Source organism: Protomyctophum bolini, assembly GCF_963924005.1.
Source record: "Protomyctophum bolini genome assembly, chromosome: 8".
Lineage (NCBI taxonomy): Eukaryota > Metazoa > Chordata > Actinopteri > Myctophiformes > Myctophidae > Protomyctophum > Protomyctophum bolini.
In genome coordinates this window covers 29,979,589-30,005,023 of record NC_137869.1, presented here as the reverse complement: position 1 = coordinate 30,005,023, position 25,435 = coordinate 29,979,589, and the positions used below count along the sequence as shown (strand labels likewise).

The following is a 25,435-nucleotide window of genomic DNA, read 5'->3' as shown; positions in this document are numbered from 1 at the left end:
GTGACTGGTCGGTCAGTAGGAGACTCAATTGAGTGGACTGAGTGGTCATCAAATTGAGACTGGTCATCAAATGATTTGCTCAAGAATGTGAAAAAATCTATTCAAGGTTTCATGGGGTGTGTAATTGATAGAAAATAATTCATTTTTGGGCGAATTACTCCTTTAGTACATAAAATTAAATCAGAATCCTTGTTTTTGTTTTGTTTTTTTAGGACAAACCACCTGTGATTTCATGAACTTAATGTCCCATCCCTCTCTATCTGTCCCCCTCCCTTCAGAGTCCTGGTCAGCTGTCCCGTAACATCCAGTCTGTGGTGAGCTCTCGTGGTACGACCCACTCCTTCTCCTCCTCCTCCCAGCTGCAGAGCGCCGTGTCGGCGGCCGCGCTGGTCAGCAGGCCAGGTAAGCATGCCGCAGCACGCCCGCTGCAGCAGGGGGCAAAGGTCAGCGCCAGCAGCAGCAGTAACCAGGGCAACATGGCTGCCTGGAGGAAGCAGAGCGGAGGGAACACAGGTAGATACATGCGAGACCAGGCTAGCCTGAGAACACTCTCCACTCGGCTACCAGTTCACTCCTTCCGTCTCCCTTTCATGGGGCTGTCTGTCGCTTCCTCTCACAGTACCTTAACGTGGCTTCCTTTGCTCAAACTTTCCCTGTCACCTCTCGTTCACCAATCCCTTTGCTCTTTCTTACCTCCAGTATCGCTATAGTTCCAGATTGTATGTCTTTGTTTTTGATGTCCTAAAGTCGGATGCCGGGGTGCAGCCGAGGGAGGTGGCATCTTCTTTCTATGGCCTTAGAATCAGTAGAATCCAGACTACACCATCTCTCTCCACCATCCCTCTTTTCCATCGTCCTTTACAGGTGTACCACCAATTAAGAGTTTTTCACACCATACATGGTCTTTACAGGGAAGAAATTCACATAAAATGGGTATAATTAACACATGCTCTTTTATGATCTCTTGTGCATAGAGCCTTCGACTAGCTTGCTGTCAACACATTATTTATCGGATCCATTGCAAAAAAAATAGTTTTTGCTGTGATTTCACCTATAAAAATCCTATCACTATCTCAGCCATGTGTAGTCATCCTTGTTTTGTTTCTCTTCTGTAAGCTCCTCTATGGTTAGGGGGTGTTTTGTTTGCTTCAGTTTGGGCCTGCAAACCGGTTTTAGACTTTAACTGTTATTAAGGGCTATACAAACAAACTTGACATCCGGGACGCTACATACTGTATGTAGGCTCCCACCTTTGGGAGCCATTTATCTGCAATCATACAAACAGCCTGTCCAAAAAATAGGAGAGGAAAGGTTGAGGGCTTCAAGATTACACCCTTATTCTTGGGAATCATAACGGACTACAGCACGGGAGTAGCACATGTTCAACCGCATGTCCTACCGTTGTTTCCGCATGCACCCCCTGCCTCAGAATAGCTCTGAACATGTACAAATGCAAAATCTACGGTGCCTACCGTGCTTCCCCACCTGTTCTTTCTTTCTTTTTTTTTCCTATTTAAAAAGCGTTTGAAACCTGTAGGTCCGTAGTTTTTAATAAATAAAAGTGTTTTAATCCATTCTGTCGCTGAATCTTTCCACCATCTTGGATATCTCCTCGTCTCCCTAAATTAGTGCAGTTGCACTCATTTTGGGGAGACGAGGAGATATCCAAGATGGCGGAAGTTGCGACTAATTGCATTGGTCTGGTTCGGCCTTTAAATAGAGCTTATAATGGAGATCTCCAAGGTATTGACCATCTAATGTGCTTCTTCTGTCAGGTGTGACCATGGCCTATGTGAATCCCAGCCTGTCCGCGCACAAGACCACCTCCGCTGTGGAGCGTCAACGAGAGTACCTGCTGGACATGATTCCTTCCCGCTCCATCTCCCAGACGGCCAACACATGGAAATAATACAACCTGATTCCTTACTCCCACCATTAACCATCACCCCTCCCATTATTAATAATATCAATAATAGTCATTCTCATTATCAACCTAACGTACTCTGCATCCTGCCAAAACTACGCTGGGGAGGATTGACTTTTTGACCAATGATTACAATAAAGAAAGAAAAGGAGAAAAGAAAAGTCTCTCCACCTCTCCCTTTGCTCTTTCCGCCACCATCTTTCTTTTTATTCTTCTTCTGAGCCTTTCCTCCCAATATGGAGGCATATTGAGACAACTCAGGCCTCTGGGATAAGGACTGAGGGTAACTGGAAGGCTTGACATGGACATGCATAGTACATTCTCAGACCTCACTAGTGTCACCACTCCTTCCTTCCCTCCCTGTGTGTCAGTTTAACTTTGTTCGCACCAAGAGTTGTTGCAGGGTCACTGCCCTTCCCTGTCTCTGGTTCAGACAGGTAGAGGGTCACTATCACATACACCGTGAATGATTCGCCTTACTTCCTATTCCTCTCCAGTCTGAGATGGCTAGACTCAGGCCCAAAATGGTGGCAGGACCGAACTTAACTTAAGACCTCATGGCAGGGATTGTGGTGGAGCTCTGAGGACCATCCACGAAATACTAAGAACTGCTTCAGCTTTGCAAAAATGAATATAATCAAATGACTGTAAAAAACAATATTCTCTATCTGCGCACAGATGGCCTCTTCTCTTTAACCTATGGTGTATAGTAGAGAAGCAGACTTGGTGTGTCGGGTAATTTTGTATGGCTGAATGTTAGAATTTTTGTCTTTCTTCTGTAAGTCATATACTGTGTTGAGATATTGTGCTCCCTGATATTTTGGAAGTGGCCTCTTGTCGAGGCCTGAATTGAAAGGCTAATGTTACTGTTGAGGTGGTTTTACATCTGCTGGGTTACGTGTTTTAGCCTAGTTTTAAAGAGTTTTCTAAGATGAGTTAAAATACAGATTATGGTTTCACTGACTAATGTAAAAAAAAAAAAGAAAGAACAATAAAACACGGCCATATGTTTGGAGGAGTATTCTTCTTGAATATTGTAAAAACCTTCCAAAGAACTAGTGGAGCCCAAATGGAATCCCTTCTACTAGAAGGGTTCTAGTTTATTTTAACCCTCTCTGGATATAAAGATGAATTCATGCTAAACAGAGAGGTTGTAAGGAATGTCATATTTTATGACATTGATTTGCTTTTAGTCATAGGTTGTGGTGCATTCTTTTTCTTCTATAGACAAACTGTCTCTGGGTTTATTTATAGGGTCACGTTAGTTAAGATGTATACTTATGCCCTGAGTTTGAATGGATCTTCACTTTAGGCTTTGTTTTTCTTGTGTGTCCAGTTGTTCCTAAGCACCCTTTAATTGGTCTAAAAGAAGCTGGACAGCTTTCAGAATGTAGTTATGCAAAACCCCCTATAGCAACACATGACATGGATTTATTAGTCTTTCTTTTACATTGAAGTGTGTATGATTTGTCCAGATCCTTAAAATGAGTTCTCTATGCCGTTTCATGTAAGCTGTGGTTCTATAAGCGGCAGCACAGGATAAGCTAGTGGTGAAAATAAAATCTCTAATATATAGCAGTGACATACTCTATGCCAACAGAACTTTTCTTTTTTTAGAACAGAGTATTGTCTTCTTAATGAGTTCAGATGTCATAGAGGATGTTCTTTTGCTGTACTCTCTTCCACTTTCACAGTACACTGACTTTCTCCCATGAAGAAAAGCGATGGCCTAGCAGGAATAAAACCAAAATTAATTGGTAATTATGTTTAAAAAGCCAGTGTATTTAATTTGTTGTAAATCCCTTTTTTCACTGCAGCCATATTGACAAATAGGGTAATGTCACATCATGTACAATCTTACCAATTATAGGTAAGCTTCATTGTTCCGCTAAAATGTAGGAAGTCTGTGATGGTCCAAATTTCAGATGCAACCAAAGCCAGCCATTAATTGTACTGACATGGGACATTGTCAGTATGGAAGGTGTCGGGCCGGCACAGTTTATTTTAAATTCCACCAAGCTATATTCCATCTCTTACATTCAAACAATCCTGCTGAACATGATTCATCACCCATTATTTTATGACCCGAATTGTCTTTTCTCCCAATGTCCCATTCCTTATGTTGTAACAGACACAATTTCACAAAGAACTGGGCCCTATTTGTCTGCAGTGCTTGTAGACCTTTTATTTGTAGTTGTTACGTCCCCAACAAAGAGGTCCAGGTGTTATTTTGTGCAAAAGTGCATTATTGGCTATTTCCCCTAATATAAGCCCTCAATGGGGGTTGGGTTTTTGTGCTAATTCGCTTATTTCCACCGAAATAAGTAGTAAAATGTGCCGCTTGGGATACTATTTACATTACACTATGAGAGGGTATATACAAAACAAATTGATTTTTGAGCGATGGAAATGAGCGAATTGGCACAACACCCCATAGCCCAATGCAATGCAATTCATTGAGGGCTTATGGTAGGGGAAATAGCCAATAATGTGCTTTTGCACAAAATAACACCTGGACCTCTTTGGTGGGGACGTAACAACTACAAATAAAGGTAAGAAAGCCTTCTAGTATGGGATTCTCCTTTAAGAGCCATTCACACCAAGCACTTATCATTCACCACTGATGTTGTGGTGTGGACTCTGCCATGCACTTGAGTTAGAGCAATTTTAAAAACAATATGTTTATAGTTATCGTGCTTGGTGTGGACAGCCCGTTAGGCTCTACTAAGACACGACACACTGTTGGTAGGTATATATTCTTTCAAGTCCTGTGGTTTCTCTCTCAATAAACCAGGGTTACATTGAGGATGGTGCAGCAGTACATCCTCAATAGAAATGTTTATGTGAACGGAGATTGGATGAATTCAGCCATCTGTGCACTAGTTAAGTCTTTCTTTATGAAAGTGGTATCTGCAATATTCCAGATGATCTGTATATTGCATATTGTCTGTAATCCTACAATGCTGTGCCCTGCTTAATGTAACCCTGTGCTTTTCTGACTACTGCCTGTTGCTGCTGTCTGACAACAAGAACACCATTCCGTTTTCTTGGGGTGCCAGCACTGTCAAATGCAATAGCAACCCTGTTGAAAAAAGTGTACAAGAAATGTTTGTTTTGGGTTTTTTCTGCTCCATCAAGTAATAATAAAACTAATTCTAACCCCTTACTTGTTTGATCCATATGCATTGCTTTATAGCTTTTGTGTTCATGCCCACATTTTCCAATGTTTTCTTTGTTTCTGAGTTACAGGAGATATCACAGCTTCCGGTCACATGCAAGATTAACCTGCAAGCCAAGGCTAATGTTATGACTGTTATGATGAACAATATGTTTAAGGCCCCATTTTTATTATTTTCCAATTCATGAATTAATCTCATTGCTCTTTCATCGATGATGGAAGTAAATAAAATGTCACCAGAATGTAATGTTGTGCTATGGTTTCTAGAACATTTTAACACTGCAAGTTGTTTTTGTCCAGTAGTTTTACTGGCCATCCTGTTCGGACCCATGTTAAGATGTTGGACCATGGATATACTTTGGCATCTACAGTATATCAATGTCAATATAAATTGCCCTTTTGGCTCAATTTCAAAGGCTGACTATCTTTAAGTGCTAAGCATTTTTCAAAATTAGCAATCTTGACTACCGGTAATCTTAGTTGTAACATGCAAACAATGGTTACAATATAAGACAAGTAGACAACTGGACCTTATTGGACTTTCCGAATTCAAACTACTACAGATTTACGCCAGGGCTCCACTGGGCGCGTCTGCGTCACCGTCACAGAATGTTCCCTTTTTAATCAATGAAGGGTGGCTCCACTGCCCGCGTTGTGCGTGCGTGCCGCACTGCCACGTGCGTGCGTCACCATTAAAATTGAACCGGTTCGTTTTTTGACGCACGCGTCGGAGACGCAACGCGCCCAATGGAGCCCTGGCGTTACACTACACTTAGAGCCTTTATTTCACAGCAGCCATATGGCCAATCAGGCAGGCAGGGCGTTACCATGTCTATGCTCGGACCAGGGGCTCGGACGTAGAATAGATATACGCATTGACAAATAGGGTAATGTAACAATCCTGTACAAGTGTTACCAACTAGAAAGGTCGCAATTTTGAAAAATTGCAGAGTGTGGTTGCCGCGGCGGCTTACATGTATACCCCTCCCGCTGATACCCCTCCCGCTGATATTGCCAGCCTGCTACGGTTTCGAGTCACGCCTCAGGTCGCGTGTAAGTAATTGGGAGGGGATTTGACCCCCGAAATTCATGTTTTCGCGACAGACGGTTACATTTATGGCGTTTGCGGCGCCCCCTGTGGACGAAAATGGAATTGCTTTCGGAACTCGGTCGAACGAACCACCCCGGACATGCGATTCAAATTTCGGATGGATTGGACATGCCGTGCGTGATTTATGGCGTTTTTCGTGATATAGGCCCCTCCTACTGACTTCGGTCGACGGTTACGGCCGAACGACACGCACTACCGAAATTCCGAAGTCGGTTTTTTAATCGGGTGGGTCCAGAGATCACGTGTGCCGATTTCTGTGACATTTGGACAAAATCTGTAGTGGGAAAAGCGAAAAGTGTGTTTTGGACAAAATTCAAAATGGCGGAAAATCCATCATGGCGGAAAAGGGCGTGGCCTATATGGGGAGATGCGTCATGACCCAAGGAATCCAGGGTAAAAATAATTTTGATTTTACGACCTACGGTTCAAGAGTTATGAGCCAAAAGGTAAAGTGGGATGTTATAGCGCCACCATGAGGCCGACCTAAAAAATAATATTTTTAATTAATTTTAGTGATAATTAGGAAATATCCCTGAAAGTTTTGTAACTATAGTGCTTACAGTCTCAGAGGGAAAAATACTTGAATGTGTTTTTTTGCATTTCCCCATTCATGTCAATGGGGAAATTTAATTCACTAATAAATTCATATCAAATAAAATATACAACATTTCTCTTAGCAAAGTACAAGCGGTCGATTCCCGATTTTTCCGGTCAATTTGACATCTGGCTCAAGTGCGTACAGTCAAAACTGCTTGTTGTTGTAGGGCGCCAAACTTTGTCTTACTCCATTTGTCTTACTCCAGGTGTGGAATAATAAAGTGTTACAATTACAAGAGTCTGGTTGCCCCTTTAGGGCAACCACACTAATAAGATCGTCTTTACAAACACCTAGGTTTTTGTAGGCTTTGATCGATGTGCTCTACAGTCTACACCAAATCGACCGCAGAGGCATATCCTGGTCCTACGTGGGCCTAGGGCCCTAGGAGGCCCAGGTCATCACAGATACAACAGGCCAGGAGGCGGGCCGTAGGCTCATTTGGCTGTCAATCGAACAGCTGGGCACGCTAGTTTAGTGAACGCCCACCAAAACAAAACACAAGAAACAACACAAGTACAAGAAGAAGCACAATAAGTTAGCGAAAATTGTGACAAAAGAAACATGTAGGAGAAACTAAGACCACGGCAAAGAAAAGGGAATGCAACTTACAACAACAACGGCAAATGCACCATTTTCCATTTTAACAACAAGGATTGTGAAAGAATTTATCCGTGAGTGAAGCCAGTGCAAGACTCACAACAAACCACGTGCTGCAGGAGGCTTCACTGTGTGTGCTGTGATATGTGGATCGTATGGGACCAAAACAAGATTCCAACACAGATAAGGTAACAGCAGCTGAAATAACTAGTGTTCATACCACATAGTGCAACACTCCCAGTCATACAGATCAGAAGACTGTGGCAATAAGCCAGTAATGTTGAAAATGGCATGTGGTCCGTTGTACCAAGGCATAGTTACAGATCTTCTTGCACCTGTCTGTGTAGAGTTGTTTTTTAGAGTAAAAGTGGCAAAACGGCCCACACTTCTTTTTCCAGGTGGCTTTGTTAGGAGGAGGATGCTTTGATAACGTAAACATTTCTTTATTGGTTCATTATTGGTTGTAATTAATGTCTTCACAATCAAATCAAAGCCTCTTGGTCCAGTTGTATTGGTTGGTGTATTGTCCAGTTGTATTCTTTGGTTGGTTGGTGTATTGTCCAGTTGTATTGGTTGGTTGGGTTGTATTGTCCAGTAAAGTGTTCATTTAAATGCAGTTCTGACACCTGACATTTTTAGGAAATTGAAGGCAAAAATGCATATTAATTCATAAAAAATCACACCAGTGTGAACTGAGTGGTGCAACTCCGTGGTGCAACTCCCACAGGAGTGCGCCCAGGGTGCCGACCTGGTTCCGGCGAGCCGCCCCGCGTCTGAAACGGTCGAGGTGTGGGGGTCCCCAGGTAGTCACTATACTGTACTGTACTGTACTGTCACACCCAAAATCATCATAGGCTATACAGTTAATATGTGTGTTTGTGTTAGGCTGTGCAACAGTGACACTTGGTTGTGAAAACTAACCAAACGCTATTTTCGTGCTCGGACACAGCAAATATCCCCAAAATGTGTTGACCTCATCACATTTGTCATCACGTCTATGGCCGTTTTTAGCCCAAGGATTGTATTTTGTGCAAAACTAATGCTTGGAATGGAATCAGAATCATGAAAACCCCCTAGTTTGACATTTAACATGCTACTTAAAGAAAAAGGAAAGTTTGACATTTAGGGTCACAAGAAACCCCTATAAAAATTGGCCAATACTGACAGCCGGTCAGCAAGTGGATTCACGAATGTATGTATATAGACAATATTTTAGGCCAATAAAAAAGACCAAATTTTCCACCGTCCACCTCGGCTGCTGGACTACCATCCAGCTCACTGATGTGCTATCAAAACCGATTGCTTTTAGCATATTAATCAATATAAAATATGTCAAATGCCTTTTGGAGGTCCAGCATGATCATGCCGCAATATTTGCCCGCGTCCAATGCAGCATGTTTTATTGATTAAGTGTTAACTGTTTGCCTGTTTCATCCAAGAGCAATCCCACCTAGCTGTTGAATGTTGGTTCTGCAGAAAGGCAGAATATCAGTAAAAAGAAGAATTACTTCACTAATTTTTGCAACTACCTTGCAATTGCTACTCTAATATTAATTTATGTCTTTTCGCTCTGTCTCAGAGGGATGTTATGTGGAAAGTTTAAAAATCTGCCTAGACATGTGCCTTACCATGGCATGGGTGCCTACCAATTTACCCTTTTCCCTAGAACAATGGTTTCTATTTCTGTTGATGTCATCATTCATGATGATTGGTAGGCAGGTTATTTCTGAACCCACCAATGAGAGGAGAGAGTACAGAGTAGAAGGAAATTGTGCCATGATGAGTGAGCACTGAGGACCATTTATGGTTATTAGGTTATTAAGATAAGGTTGAAATTGAAAATGGATGAAGTGCTTTGAGCTTTTATGGCACAATATGGATACACACGCGTCCTGTGCTGAGTATCTGCCAAATCATTGTGTCTCACATTGCATGTGGGTAATCAATACTAATCATAGTCGACGTCTTGGTTTCTTCCACTCATCCACTGGAATGAGGTTGACTACTTGACTTTCTGGATGCTGGATCATCCTCTCGACAGGTCAGTTGCGCTCCAATGAATCAAATCATGGCTACAGTTTGTACACCAAAGACCAAACTACCAAAGTCACCGTGACCAGACATGGTGGACCGTCTCTATTGTAAACAAGTGTAATGCTTTATGGTGTCGTCCACAGTTAACAGTTTTGTTTTGAGTTGTGCTTGAAATGATTGAGTTTACACAAGGTAACTAAAGTAAAGACCACTGCTGCCCCCCGAAGGATTTTATGATGGTGTGATACACACAGGCAACGTACCTGTTATCACTGAACAGAATATATGCGCAAGTTTACTTCTCCATTTAATCACTGTGCGTTCATTAGTGTAAAGTAAAAGGAGTTGTACCAATATCATAATAATTTGAGTCTCCCAGTAACAAGGAAGAAAGCCTATTTAATCATCAGGGTTTGTCAGTGTCTGTGACATTAGGCCTACAAGGCGTATTAATTCATTCGGGTGTTCTCAATCAGCTGTGAATCACACCCATCAATTACATCATTCTGTATCCATCAAAGAAGCACTATTTTCCACATCCCACTGTCTGAATTTACACAAACCATCCAAGATTCCAAGTGCCCAGGGGTCTATTGACCATATGCACAGTTGCACACTGTGGCCACCTTGCCATATAAGTTAATGGCAGGGTGGTAACTAGGTGCAATTTCCCATTGACAGCCCATACATCCAAACAGTCATCTGATTGTATTAAAAAACGTAAAATAAAACTCACCAACATTGCAGCTGTACGAAAAGCTTGAATTATCCTCTTTTTATCTGCAAAGGGGTTGGCCAGCTGGCTGTGAATATTGTTGATTTTCTCATGAAAGAAGGTTAGGAAGTCACATTTTTCAGTGGTGAAGGAGTGAGAAATGGTGTCCATTGGTTTGAGTAGTAGTAGTTTGTTTATAATGATGGCAAGATGGCCGCGGTCTGCAAAAGGTCAATACTCGGGCCAGTTGTTTTTTCCCTCTACACCAAATGTATTCGCCACAACACGTATAGCATTGTGTTCTTCTATTTTTGCCAAATTTGAAATGTTTGACCCACCATGTTTGACCAATAGGGATGCTACATTTCATGTGGTTTTTAAAGCCACAAGGAATTGTATCTAGTGGGCATGCATGCCTTCTCAGTGACTAAATATATACTTTTGCCCCACTTTTGACATTTCATAAACCTTGATGTTTAGGGAATAGGTAGTGTGGTTCATTCATTCTGTTAAATGTGCAGAGTAGGCTACCGGATGACTCTTGTGTAGCTCAAATATACCACTTTGTGTGGAACATGCATTGATGGCTATAATTTGGGCATTTCCTACATTCACAATGTGCATGTTCAACATTTAGACATGCTAAAATTTTGAGGATGTTTGTGTTGATGTTGAACATACATGTTTTCTGTTTCACTGTGTGCACACGCCATGCCACATTTATATTTATCAGCCTGTATGGGAGATTGAGTGTGTGATTCGATTTCTTGGATGATTGGATTGCTTGCGGTTAATCATCATTGGATTGCTTGCAATTAATCATTCTTTGTACACTGATCTATACAGTATTGAACCAACAGATTAGAATATACTACTAAGAGCCGACAGCTGCCTCCTTCTGCCTTTTATAAAACAATATCCCCAACAACCAGGCCTGTAAACTGAAATGTGTTACGAAAGACCAGCATGGCCAGAGGCTATGAACTGGATACTATGGATTCCACTAGAGAAATGTGCAGACAAAGTCTTCTTCCCAGTAAAGTAACTAGATAAAAATTAACCTAATTTAAAAATGTACAACTGCATACTCTCTGTTCTCAAAAGGTATTGTATTATAGTCAATTGTATAGTAATGTATAGTGTATTATTTACAGTTCTCTTGGGTAAAAGAATAGATGTAGGTCATAAGCGCCCGATGTCCATGTTCACTACCAGCTACTACAGCTAAGAATTTTGAAAAAAGGTTTATCAATGGCCCATGAAGAACTGATTAACAGGTCACATCCATGAAGTAATAGTGACTATAGGACCGCAATACCTTGTTAGACAAACTGCCACCTTGCCAGAGGTCTGTGTTCTATTTAGCCCATGTTCTATTTAAATCTATGATAGATGCTGAAAGGAGATACAATTTATTTTATAGATGTCGTTCGCCAACAGTGCAGCGCCCCAGCATGAAGGGATATGTCTGTTAATGCACTTTTCCGTAATTTACTTTACACGTTCTTTAAACTCCCGTGCAATGCAGTGATAACACAGGATTCAATTCATTTGGGATTCAGATGTATTTCTCCCTCCTTTTTTCTCTTCAGTTGTGAATATTCCCTACACACGTGTAGGCCCTAAGGCCTAACTGCTAACCCCTGCAGCTGGTCTGCGTGGGAGGGTGTAGACAAGCATGTGTCTCCATGTGTGTGGTTTTCACCTGACAGTGAGGAGTTTTGCCAGGAGGGAGAAACACATTATACAACCTAGTTCGTCTCTCCACTGAACAGGCACCCTCCCTGACCAAACAGTTCACTCTCCCCTGCTGGCTTTCCACCCTCACACATGCCCAATTGTGTTCAATGGAGCACCCGGCCAAGCCGGATGCACCGCAGAGGTTTCAAACCCCTGGTCTCCGTGGTGAAGGGCAAGAAATGCTCCACCGAGCTACCCAGGATTCAGATATATTTCGATTTTCTCTCACTTCTTACTGGTCAACTGTGTACTGCCACAAAAACCCTAAACCAAAGGTTTCTATGGTTTCCTCTCCATAGAAACCCTGAGTGTTTCCTCTCCATAGAAACCTGTTGTAAAGAAACGGCTTATCGTGCCTTAACAGGACTAAATCAATGACCTACTGTAGGAACACACACTTTCTCTGATTCCTCCTTACTGGTCATACATTTGTGGTCATAGGCTATCATTTGGGTACATTTAAGCCACATTAAAACATTTCCCCAATTTTCTGTTTGTCCATATTAACATGGCATGTGCATGTAATAGGATTTCACTCCAATTAGTCTTAGTTCTAGAACCATTGTCTAAAGGGGTGTTATTCCTACCCTGAGAGCTGGAGCTTTATGCCCTGTGCAGAAACTATACCCCTTAAACCAAAATGGAGAAAAGAAACACAATTTAATGTTTTTCCTTAGAACTGGAGAAGATTCCTGTGGTCAAACCGGCTGTGACTCTCCCCTATATGAATGAACACAGACTCTCAGACACTGTACACACACAAAGAGCTCTCTCATTAAAAATGTTAAATATATGCTGTATATTCCTTCTTTGCATACTGGAAGCATGCACAAGGAAATCTGGCACTGATCGGTCCAGAAATTAGCCCCCGATTAGTCTTTCGAGACGGACTGTTGACTCGCGTCAGGAAAAGAGGGCACTGTTATCCCTTTGTTTTGCAGATGGGTTCCCAGATTGGCCCCGGGTAGACAGACCGGCTCACAGATGAGTCTGTCTGAGATGACTCAGCCGCTAGGGGCCACGTTGGGAAATGTCAAGTGCTTGCTAATTGTGTCAGATTTGTTCAATTCTTTCTCTAGTGTTATTTTGCAACTGAATTCTGTGCATTGCTTGGTGGTTTGTGTGTGCCATTTTTCAGGGCTACTTATCGTCCTAATTAACCCTTAATTAGCAAATTAATTTGTAAACGCACCCTTGGTTTTTAAGGAATAACGGTAATTGGGTCTTACTAGTTGAATTTTATTTTATTTTTGAGGGGCGCTAACCCATCAAAAATTATTCAGTAGTGTAGTGTGAACTATTATTCAGTAGTGTAGATTTCCGTCCTACACAAACATTAAATTCCCATTGACAATGAATGGAAAATTACGTCATAGTGCATGAACAAATCGGCTTAGTGTCTATTTTTGAGGGGCGCCAGCCCCTCCTATATGTACAGTATAGGGGCGGGTGGCGGTGGAGCAGGGGTAGTTCGAACCCGGGCTCCCCCAGAGTCAGTGTTGAGGTGTCCTTGAGCAAGACACTGAACCCCTAATTGCTCCTGATGTGCTGGCTGGTGCCTTGCATGGTTTCCGCCGCCATCGGTGTATGAATGTTTGTGTGAATGGGTAATGCACAATCTATGTAAAGCACCTTGGATAAAAGCGCTATATAAATGCACTCATTTACACACAGGTTTAATGTTTGTCTTTAGTTCAATGTTTGTTTTGTAAACTCCATTGACAATGAAGGGAAAATGTGCCTCATTACGTCATATTGTCTCTTTATTGTTAATGGCGTTTAATGTTTGTTTGTTTTACATCACCATTACATCACCTAATCAACATGAGTTAGACTTTAATATATTAGCGCCCCTCACTTCACACGGGGTGTGTTTTTTGTCCTACACAAACATTAAATTCCTATTGACAATGAATTGAGAATTTTACGTCATGACGATGTTAAGATGATAAGAGCTCCCCTCACTAAACACGGGTGTGATTTTTTTATGTTAATGTTACTATTTTAAATCAAATTACATCAAACTGAGCCTTTGCTTGTATCTCTTAATAGTAAATTGCTTACATTCAGAATCTTTAAATTTGTCTTGGATAGGACCAGCTTTACATTCACTAACTGTCAGTGGCAATGACTCTGTAAGACCTCTAGGTGGCACATTGGACCAACAGTACTTATGCTTTATGTATGCTTTATCCTTTTGTGCAATATTATAGGTCTGTCCATAATATAGGAATTCCCATTGACATTGAATGGAAAATTACGTCATAGTGCGTGAGCTGCCTGCCAAACATGTTTGGTCACATGGTTAGAAATCATTCAAAATATGTTAATATTCTCAGTGATGCCATGGTGTGCATCAAGCCATTACCCTGTGCCATAAATACCAAATAGAGAATCAGAACCTTTGATTCTGGCTACTCCTACTTGAATACACATTGTGAATTGAGAGAGTGGAAGGGGAAAACCTGAATAAGAAACTGACCTTTATAGAAGAATGTGAGCTATTGTTTGTCAGCACGACTCATTTAAGAATTCCCTGTGATATCACTCACTGTGTGTGTGTGTGTGTGTGTGTGTGTGTGTGTGTGTGTGTGTGTGTGTGTGTGTGTGTGTGTGTGTGTGTGTGTGTGTGTGTGTGTGTGTGCGTGTGCGCGCGCGCGTGTGTGGATTTATGACTCATTGTTGTGCACTCATGATTATGCAGGAGCCTTTTTTCCTTTCATATTTTTTTCAGCTGTTCCCAATGTACAGTACATTATATAGATCCCAATGATTCTGTGTCCAAGATTTGTTTGTAGTGTTAATATCTGTCAATTACCTCTCCTGAATATCAAAGGTGTTGCTGTGTGTGTGTGTGTGTGTGTGTGTGTGTGTGTGTGTGTGTGTGTGTGTGTGTGTGTGTGTGTGGTGCACTGTATGTCTGGGTCTCTGTGTGAGTGGGGCGCACCCCTGCTGGCTGAGTTGTTGTGATCATGGCTGAGCCAATCAGCTGGCTAGCACCATGCCTTCCTGCTCCTTAATTGGCTGGTTTTCCTTGGCGAGGGCTGCTGATACACAGAGCCAGACGGTTTTATCAGGGAATGAGCCAGAGCCACAGGGAGAGGGGGATACAGCATAGAAAGGGTAATATTGAAGGGAAACACTCTGAGTGGGAGACAGTCAATAGCCACCACCTAGGGTTTGCATCAATTCAGAGGGAGAGAGAGAGAAAGGTCATTATTATTCCCAGTACATTCAGGAGCAGACAGAGACAGTGTTCCTTCAGTCAGAGAGGTGTTTTTACTGAGAGGCAGTAACAGCTCATCCTTCTCCCGTTTGCTGAATCCAGTGCCCTGAAAACAGACGACCAAGATGAACCACAGCTCCACTGAAGCGGAAGCAGCGACTGTTGATTCGCTGCGTTACCTCAGGTAAACTCCCAGTTTGAAACTGTTGAATTCTGATGTGTGTGGTACGTACTGTTGCACTGACTCAAACCTCTTGTTGGTCTCTATGTGTGCATGTCATGTTTTTATGCTCTGCTTTGATTTGGTCTGTCCTCTTCAGTTCTCTTCCATTCAGTTCTATTCTGTGACCTGTAGGATGCAACTCAATGAGCATTATCCACTCCACTCTCCATGTATCTGATTGCAACTGAGTGTTGAGAGAGAGGGGGGGTCAGAAAGTGATTTAAAATCAGGTTATAATAATCCGCCAGACACCATGTGAGTGGCAGTGTTTGTTATTATTATGGTGATTGAGATGAAATCGTTGTCATTCTTATCCATGATTTCAGCCTCTTTCTGTGGTCTTTTCTCTGTGGATTACATACTGTACATTTGATGTGTAATTTGATGTTATCAGGACCCGGGTTAATGGCTGTTGTATGTATATGTATGTACTGTATATTAGAGGTTTCATCAGTTTGTTCCACAGGGAACCTGTCTTGGGAGACCTATACAGCATCAGATGGACAGACGGCAAGATCAATAATATATTAATGAATCTCTGGGTTTTACCGGGCCATAGAGACAGACAGACGTGCACAGAAAGAGAGAGAGAGAGACACAGAGAGAGAGAGAGAGAGAGAATTTCAGTGGGTGTTTGGCATGTATGCGTACTATACAAAAAGGTGCTATGTACATGTAAATCGTGCAAGCTGAATGATGGCCATCATCAAGCCATAATGTACCGATGCTGGCAGTATTGTGGTCCTCTGTATCTCTGCTGCCAGCAGTGTTGAAGTCGGGGAGCTGGAGTACTCAGTGCAGGACCCACAGCAACCAGCCTACTCTGGAAAGTTGGGATTGCTTGCCCCACCTGTTCAGGCAATAACCATTGTCCTTATTGCGAACCTCTTGTTCATAAGTGATTTTAGGCTCTCCGAGCAGGGGGGGCACAGATTATTATTATCATTTTTAGGTGTACCAAACACATTTTCTTTATGGCCACCAGGGGGGCACCAGGGAGTTCCATCGTGCATTCTTCCAAGCTGCCACACATCAAGTCATTCTTAATTATTTTGGATGGTACCCATGGTAGAGTTATGTCCGGGAGAGACTGACAGACAGGCTTTTTTGTGAATGTATAGATGGTGTTGGACCCACAACATGTTATGTGCAGTACACACTTGAATGTATGTACTCTCTGTTGAAGGCTAACTGTGGAAAATGTGTATAAATGTTCACATTTGCCAGTAAAAATCCTATATATTTGTGTATATTGTGCATATTTTAATATTATACAGTACATATCCCATAGTTACATGTGTTAAATGAGCTGCTTTCGTCTTTCCATCCAGCAGGTTTACTGTAAGCAAGGCTTGGCAACTAAGCATGGTAATATGTGAACCCGGAAGGATTAGATGAGATTATATCTAATTGCTCTGTAATAGTAATGGATCATATAAAGCACACATTTTATGTACAAGACAATGATGATAATAAACATGAGAAGAACTAAATCACCAAGTCATCCACATTGAACATCTCCATAATGACTTGATTGGATTATACAGAACCTCTGGGTAATGCACATGGTTTAAGGAAACGAAATGCTACTGTTGCTAAATTATTGTAATTCATTCTCCATAAATGGGACATCCCCAATGGCTGGCTGAAGTAACAAGTTGCACACTGGCAGTCTGTGACAACAATAGGTTCACAGCTCACATCATGTATTTCACTCCAAATATCGCATAGCCTTTTCTCTCCATTAGCATGCACGCACATTGTTGCTGTGGCCTAGGGTGGGAAAACCATGGAAACCTTGTATCTCCATAATTCACATCACATTACGTTGCATCATGATGTACGTGATGTTGTGAGTGAGCTTGTACAGTATATCTGCTATCTTTGCTGTCTCCTTGTTTCACCAAACATTGCTTGACGGTAGGGTTGTCCCGGGAGCCAAAAAACGTGATGGGGACATCCCTAGTATCAATATTATATCCGTATCATGATATTAGACTGGATATTATCTGTGATTTGGGATATTATATTATTCTGATATGGAATAAACGTGTTCTATAAAATATAAATATCGGATCGGGAAAAATCGGTATCGGCAGATGCTCAAAATGAAATGATCGGACCGGGAGAAAAACAAAAGGTGATCGGGACATCCCTACTAGACGTGCGGTTTACATTTTTATACAGCGATGCATTTGAATTCCATCAATTCCTTTGGTTTGCTACACTCTGTCTTGTCACCTTACTACTCTGTCGGTGTTTGATGGTCTGAGTCAGATGGTCTAACTCTAAAACTACATTATCTTGTAAGTAAAAACCGACAGCAACAACAACAAACTAAACAAAAAATAAAGTGTTGATTATAAAAACAATTGAGTTCTCTAGCGAGTCTAGCTGCAGTAACAGCAGAGTATTTCAGATTTCAGATTTGATTTATCTGTCTCTATCTCTTTCTCTCATCTCATTCTGGGGCTGCGCCTGCTCTTACCCAAAGCAGTATATGTGGGGCTAAACTTTATTTATTTATTTTAAAACATATTAAATCACACAGACCCGGCCTACTTGCTGCAGTTCCCAGAGTTAAAGCCGAGTTGAAACATGGTGCAGTAGCATATTTAGTTATTATGACAATTGGAACAAACATGCAGCAACTCTGCGCCCTCCCGCGCACTCAGATCAGCCAACGCAGGGAAGCTGGAGGTACCTTCACTAAAAACACCGGGACAACGCTCCACATGTCCCAAACTCTTCTCCCTTCTGGCTCCAAAACTATGGAATGCACTTCCCATTGCAATTAGAACTGCAGACTCACTCCCAATCTTCCGCCGTAGTCTGAAAACCCACCTCTTCAGACTTGCCATAGCCCGACAACCTTACAGGCGTATGCAAAGGTTCAACTTACAGTATGTAACTTAGATAATAATAATAATAAATAAAATAACTTTATTTATATAGCACTTTTTAAAACATGCATTACAATGTGCTGAACAACAGTTAATAACATCACATCATAGTAATCATAGCATAATAAAATAAAAACAGATTAAGAGAAGCCAAAAAGTTAGGTGGCAGCTGGCAGCGGCATTCTGCACCAGTTGTAAGCGGGAGATGGATTTCTGTGATAAACAGGTGTACAGACCGTTACAGTAATCTAATCGGGAGGTTATAAAGGCGTGAATGACCTTCTCTAAATCTGCAAATGACAGGACGGATTTGATTTTCGCAATTGTTCTGAGCTGGTAAAAACATGATAGCATTTTATGTAGACATAGCACTATATAGTACCCTGTTCATTATATAGATATTCCACAGTTAAATTATTAGCATACATAGGATTCATAATGACTATTTTTAAGTATTTGATGTATTACCATGTCTTTTGTTCCTGCTTACTGTAAATCGCTCTGGATTAAGAGCGTCTGCTAAATTGTAAATTGTACATTGCGTAGACATCTATCTATGCACCACGTCTCTCTCTGTCTATGTGTGTACGGCTGTAATGCACCTATACACGTAACTCGAGAATCATTCGCCCCACCGACTTCAAATTTGCCACACGCGTTCCACTCATCCACAGGGAGTGCAGTGCTCTGTGTCGAGTCGGTCGGACCCACGGTTGTCCAGAACCGCCATAAAATACCTCTGCCAGGGCTCTGGACAGGGCCCCTGCCCATGCTCCATATACTGTATGGAGCTGGCCTGTTCTGACATCACAACACTCTATATTTGGGCATGTCTTTACACAGAACTCCATATATAGGAATAAAGGGACACAGAGAGACACATACAGAAATCTCCATATATGGGCATAAAAGGGAACGGGTATTGCATAGCTGGGTGGGGTATGGATCTCCAACTTCCATCGTTACCGACTCAGTGCTCTACAGCTGGGCAACGGTCTAGTTTGTTAAATAATGTTAGTATTGATTATATAGAACAATATATTTTGTTTATACAAAATGGTGAGATTAAAATTGTGGGTGCAAAATGGCAAAATATTCGGTTGTGAGTTGAATGTTGTGCTTTAGGAAGAAAGGAAATAAAGAAACTTGCGCATTGAAAGAGTAAATGTTTGCTGAACTTTGTGTAGCATTATGGAGTGTACGACATTGCAGATATCCTCTAGTATTTTAAGTGAGCATTGTTCAGCCAAACTAGCTGTAACGGAAAGTAGATAGCCATAAATGTCAGCGGTACTTCTGAGCTAAAGGTCAGTGCTCTTTAGTCGACCAGTACTGTTTGACCATAGATTTAGGGGGGCACAAGTTATACAAAGAAGGTTTTATAAGGTTTTATATAATATTCTTCCAGGCATTGATTATATCTAGCATGTTAAATTTGATTAACCTAAGTGACATGCCATTCTTGTGTCTTTATCTCATTTGTTTCCTGGCTGTTCCTCTCACTCCCTCCGTCTCCTCTGGCACAGTTCATGTTCTCCACCCACCATCACCCCTTCATCCACAACTCCTTTCTGCCTACCATTCGCTCTTTCCGTCTGTTGTTTTTGTCTATTGTCTCGTCTGTTGTCTGTCTCAATGTGTGTGTGATAATGATGACGAGTGTGTGTTGATGTGTGTGAGAACTGAAGACTGTCACTGTTGAACCTAGGCTGTTGCTGTTTTATGTATTTTTGATCTTTTTTTTATTACGTTATTTTGTGAATAAACCAGCAGCTTTTGTGCACACTGCACTTCACATCCACAGAATAAAAACCACTCCCTTTTCAACTCACCGGGCTCTCCATTCTGTTTAGTATAGAGAAGGAAAGAGGAATCTATAATGGAAGAATCCTCTCTTGTCTCTTAAGTCCTTTTAAAGGTTTCTTTAGCAAACTTGCCTCTCTGTCTGACCATCTGTCTCTCTGTTTGCTGGTCTGTTCATCATCCATTCTTTTGGCAGTCTGTCCCCATGGCTGTCTGTGTCCCTATACTCCCTAACTTCTTGTCCTTCCCTGGCTGTAATGGCCTTGCCTTATTGTTATTCCTCTGGCTTGCCTCCTTATTATTCCTCCTAGATCCCTGCCACCCTTCCCACTCTGGCACCTCCATTTGCCCGTGTGACAGGAGGGACACTTGTATATAGGCCATCTATAATGATGTAAACGGAAAAGGAGAAATGCAGAGAGAGCAAACACGAGCGCAGAGAAGATTTGTTCCCAGGCAAGGATTCGATCATCACCGTTATTCTGCTATTAAAGTCCGATTAGCCATGAGAGCTCTCAATTTGCCACAAAAGTGGGTGTGTGTGGGTGGCAGAGGGGCAAAGAGTCTGAAAGGCACAATTGGATTATGGGCTCTCAGCCCGACATCTCTTAAATTGTTTTGATGCTGCTTGGCATGGATGTGAAGAGGACGATACAGACACACAGTGTTAACACACCCATGCGCAAAGGCACACATGGAGGCAGGCACATCACGTGTGTATGGGTGGGTTCCAATAAGAGAGCTGATGGAAACACATACACACATGCACATGTACATGTACATGTAGTTATCAAAGACAGTGTTTTGTCTGACTTTTTGCTGAGCTGCAAGTTTATGTTTTATTGCGTGGTAGTCTTTGATTAACCTGACTCAGTCAGGTTAGTCTTTTATGGCTCTAAAGCTTTCTTTTTATTCTCACTTGTCTCTGACACAGCCCTGCTGACTCATGATTAAATTAGCCTTCCACAAGGAGCATGTCCGTGCTTTGTTTCTCGAGGCCAATTTGAGAAAGGATTAGAGAGAATTGTATAGAGAATTATATCCTTATTATATTCCCTTTAGGATCCATTTTGGAGAGATTTCAGGGACAAGTGTGCAGGTGTTCATTTGCAATATTTATACTAGGAGTGGTACATTTTTAGAAGAGCTTCTCAAGACTAGGTTTGCTTTCCCTTAACTCTGAATCAAGAGAATTAACAAACAAAACAAATGTGTTTACCCCAGTAGTCAATAATAACCTTTCATTTTATAATATGGCATTTTGGTGAAGTTGTAAATAGCACATATGCTTTCACATAATACAAAAAAGGAAAGAAATAATACAATTACAAAAATGATTGATTTTGGTTGATTGATTTAATTGATTGCATTCTATGGAAAGATGCTCTATGGAGATGCTCCCTCTTTGCTGATGTAATTGCTGATACATTTCACTTCAAATGTCAACAGTCTCAGTCAGTATCCCAAAAGGCATCTGTGATGGTTCTGCATGTGTCTGTAAGCGTCCCAGAGTCAGTAATCCATAAGAAAAGAGCATTCTATTCTATCCCGGTCAAGCTTGGGTTGTGGAGCCTGATGGCTACTGACACAAAGGACTGACCAAGAGTCTTTGTGGTGTGCCAGTGTGGTAGTCTGTTGCTGAATGTGCTCTCCATCCCTACTAGCATGCCATAGAGGGGAGAAGAGCTAAGAGGAGTGTGTGTGTGTGTGTGTGTGTGTGTGTGTGTGTGTGTGTGTGTGTGTGTGTGTGTGTGTGTGTGTGTGTGTGTGTGTGTGTGTGATAATGCTAAGAGGAGAGTGTGTTTCTATATGCGTGTGTGAGAACTGAAGACTGTCACTGTTGAATCTAGGCTGTTGCTGTTTTATGTATTTTTGATCTTTTTATTAAGTTATTATATTATTTTATTAAGTTATTTTGTGAATAAACCAGCAGCTTTTGTGCACACTGCACTTCACATCCACAGAATAAAAACCACTCCCTTTTCAACTCACCGGGCTCTCCATTCTGTTTAGTATAGAGAAGCAAAGAGGAATCAATAATGGAAGGATCCTCTCTTGTCTTGTCTCTGAAGTCCTTTGAAGGTTCCTTTAGCAAACAAACAAACAAGACTGAAGGAGCTTGCACACAGCTGCGTTTTTCGGATTAGATCCTTGCCAATTTGAGAACCCATCATCAAAATAATAAAGGAAAACAGTGCCCTCTTTTCCTTTATTGATGAGAGTCAACAGTCTGTCTCCTTGCAGACTGGTGCGTTTCTCTGAAATAAGCTCCCGATATTCGGGTCCGAAAACGCAGCAGTGGGCAAAGTGGTGTGTTCTTCCCTCCATGCATGTATTTGATATTTGCAAATTTCCGGTGTAGGAGAGGTACACGTACAGTAACAGTAGGGCCTGTGTCATTTGCAAATAAGAATCGCAATGCAATTTTGGTGTCAACAAGGATCACAATTTGCACTACAGGCCTCCGTCATTGGACCAGTGCCAGACATAATTCACTGCATTTACAATTTTGCACTCATCCGACTTATAATAAGCAAATACCTCGGCTCATATGCATCAAATCTGTATTAATTTTGGCAGCAAATTTGTTGCAAAGCAAGTTTGTCATAGTCTTTTTTAATACATTTTTGAGTGGTGCAACCACTCCTAGAACCAGCAATGTCTGTCTGTCCGTCCGTCCCTATGTATGTTTAGGGTACCAACAGGTGGCGCTGTTGCACCGCTCACTTCAGACAAGGTCTGATTTTTATTTAGTTTCAGTCATCTGAACTTTTTTATTTATTTTTTGTTGACTAAAATGTATTTTGACAGGACTTGATTGTGTCGAAATGACCGATTTGTGGCTACTGAAAATTGCCAATCTATGGCATGTAGATCAGCTATTTACAGGCACACAACCCTGCATAAAATGACTTTTTTTGTCAGTGAAAAAAGGTAGTGGAACATTTTTCGTCATAGTTTTAGTTGACAAAATAACAATATTTTTCGTCATAGTTTTAGTTGACAAAATAATGCGTCAAATGCAGAGACACAGTGAAGTTTAGTGCCTCAGTAAACTAGGATTGCAATTGCATGTAAGCCAGGAACCTCCTTCAACCCAGATCCCTGCCATGCACCCTTCCCACTCTGGCACCTCCATTTGCCCAGGAACCTAGCATCAGTCTAATATACTATCAAAATAATATGAAACTATAGGATAGCAGGCAAACAATGAACATAGCATGTTTGTTTTCTTTTTCTTATTCTTATTTTTTACAAAAAGATTGTATTGTTTGCTTTAAATCACAGAATGGTTTAAAGCACCTCAGTATCTCTCTGCACTTCTAGAAGTCTATACTCCCCAGTCCCCAAGGTCATTGCGGTCTGCGGACAAGTTGAAACGTATTGTCCCAATGACCAAGTTTAAAGACCAGAGGTGACCGAACCTTTTCAATAGTAACCCCCAAATTGTGGAATGAGCTTCCCTCCCATATCAAACTGGACCCCACGTCAAGACGTTTAAATCTCGCCTCAAGTCCCACTTTAATACCGTGGCTTTTGATCCCGTTTCAGAGTTCTGTGGTCTTTGCTTTGATTCACAGTCTGCTGACACTGCTGCGTCTTGTATTCTATAATGTGTCTCTTTTTTGTTTGTTTTTGTTTCTTATTTTACGGTGTGTTTCTTGCTGTTTTTTATGCTGTAGCTTACATAGTGTATTTCGCTTTTTTATAGCCTTTTTTTTTTACATCTTCTGTGCAGCAGTTTGGTAACCTTGTGTTGTAAAATGTGCTATATCAGTAAAGTGGATTTTAAAAGGGCTGAGGCCTGAAGTTAGTCCTTGTTATTTTTTTGCATCATACATCTTCTGCTCTTGGCTGCTCCATTGTGTGCCTCCTGCGTGAGGACAGCAGTTTGCATTTTAAATTATGTTTCAGAGGTTTTTCTGTGTAAAGCACTTACACACATTCCCTGTTATTTTCCTAGTTTGAAGGGATGGAGGAAGTAAGAGATAAAGTAAGAGAAGAGTAAGGAAGTAAGAGATAAATTGGGTAAAAATGGCTGAAGTGATGACGAGCAGATGATGTCAGGTGCTGGGGTTATGCTAAGAGTTATCAGATACTGTAGATTGGGTGAGTGGGAGAGGAGTTATTGCTATTCGGTGAGATGAATGAGGTTATGAAGGGAGGAAATGTTATCACATGAGATTATTATCAGGTGTTGAGTAGCTTCAAAATCGTGACGTATGTTGCGCTGCGTAGGGTGGGCCTAATGGCCAAAAAGTTGGCTAAAATGTGCCTGAATAATGGAGTTTAATATTAACTGTACAATATGTAAATACATTGAAGGCAGGAAAATAAGCCTAGATCACAGCCAGAGCACTGATTTATTAATATTCTGTGCCAAGTTTGGAGCCAAGTAGAGTGCTCGTGAGCTGGGCCATAGCTGACGAACACCACGACATGGGCATTCTAGTTATAGGAGTAGGATTGGTAAGACCTGTGAATTTCTTTCCAATAAGGCTGCTGTGCATAGAGCCTATTGCCTGTTTTCCAAAACTAGCGCACAACATAGAGTGTAGGAGCGCCACTAACGGCCCCATGCTACTCTTTACACCCAACTGAAAATGTTGGCTGAAGATGAAGGTACTAGAGCAACCAGTGGTCCGGGGACTACCACTGGTGCTTGAGAGGATTCCAAGTGGTCCCCAGCTAAATGATGGAAAGTTGGTAACCAAATGGTTCTCTTGAGAACATAAAATGAAACCAAATCGACACAAAGGGTCCATTTGGTTTCATTTTACACTCTCAAGAGTTAAATTATTGTTAAACATCTGCATTACTTAATTTACATAGAAGTCTACACAATTAGAGAATGTAAAATAATTGTTATTTTGATCAACGTTGGCCTGCTATTTCACCTAATGGTATATCAACACAGCATGGAATTGTGGACAAAATATTATCCAACGATGACAAAATATTCTTTAATTTTGGGTCTGAGAGGCTAAATCTCATCAAATGGTGGTCTGTGGCTCAAATGCTGAATAAATAATGGGCCTTGATATGAAATAGGTTGAAAACCACTGTGCTAGAGGAAAGGCCCTTTAGAAATGTAACTACACACTACTAACACCGACAGTATAAACCGTCTTGCCATGATGTCACACCAGACATAATGCTGCGTGGTTAAATGACAGTTTGAGTATGGTGAGTCTGAAATAGTTTTTGATTGGTTACTGGTCAAAATAGTTGGAAAACCTTCTCACATCTCATCTAACTGTAAAGTTTTGTGACTGCATCACATCTTGCACCTTTGTGACTCTCTAGCACATTGGCAAAATCTGTGCACAGACGCGTGCGACGTGCGTGTGTGTGTGTGTGTGTGTGTGTGTGTGTGTGTGTG

General features: G+C 41.4%; 2 protein-coding genes across 5 annotated transcripts in view; both read left to right on the top strand.

Annotated features, from left to right (window-relative positions):
• The window catches only part of gatad2ab (GATA zinc finger domain containing 2Ab), a 43,523-nt gene extending 38,435 nt beyond the window's left edge, over positions 1-5,088 (top strand). For all 3 annotated transcript variants that reach the window (XM_080771266.1, XM_080771264.1, XM_080771265.1), the window contains exons 10-11: positions 279-513; positions 1,776-5,088. In XM_080771266.1, coding sequence (XP_080627392.1) covers positions 279-513; positions 1,776-1,909 — 369 coding nt within the window. In that variant the 3' untranslated portion in view covers positions 1,910-5,088. The remainder of the gene's footprint in view (positions 1-278; positions 514-1,775) is intronic.
• A 2,369-nt stretch (positions 5,089-7,457) lies between these two features.
• yjefn3 (YjeF N-terminal domain containing 3) overlaps positions 7,458-25,435 on the top strand; it is a 72,792-nt gene continuing 54,814 nt past the window's right edge. Inside the window, exons 1-2 of one of the 2 annotated variants that reach the window (XM_080769776.1) lie at positions 7,458-7,596; positions 15,226-15,307. In XM_080769776.1, coding sequence (XP_080625902.1) covers positions 15,249-15,307 — 59 coding nt within the window. In that variant the 5' untranslated portion in view covers positions 7,458-7,596; positions 15,226-15,248. Of the gene's footprint in view, positions 7,597-15,005; positions 15,308-25,435 lie in introns of those variants that run through there. The other variant, XM_080769775.1, reaches the window with a different exon arrangement.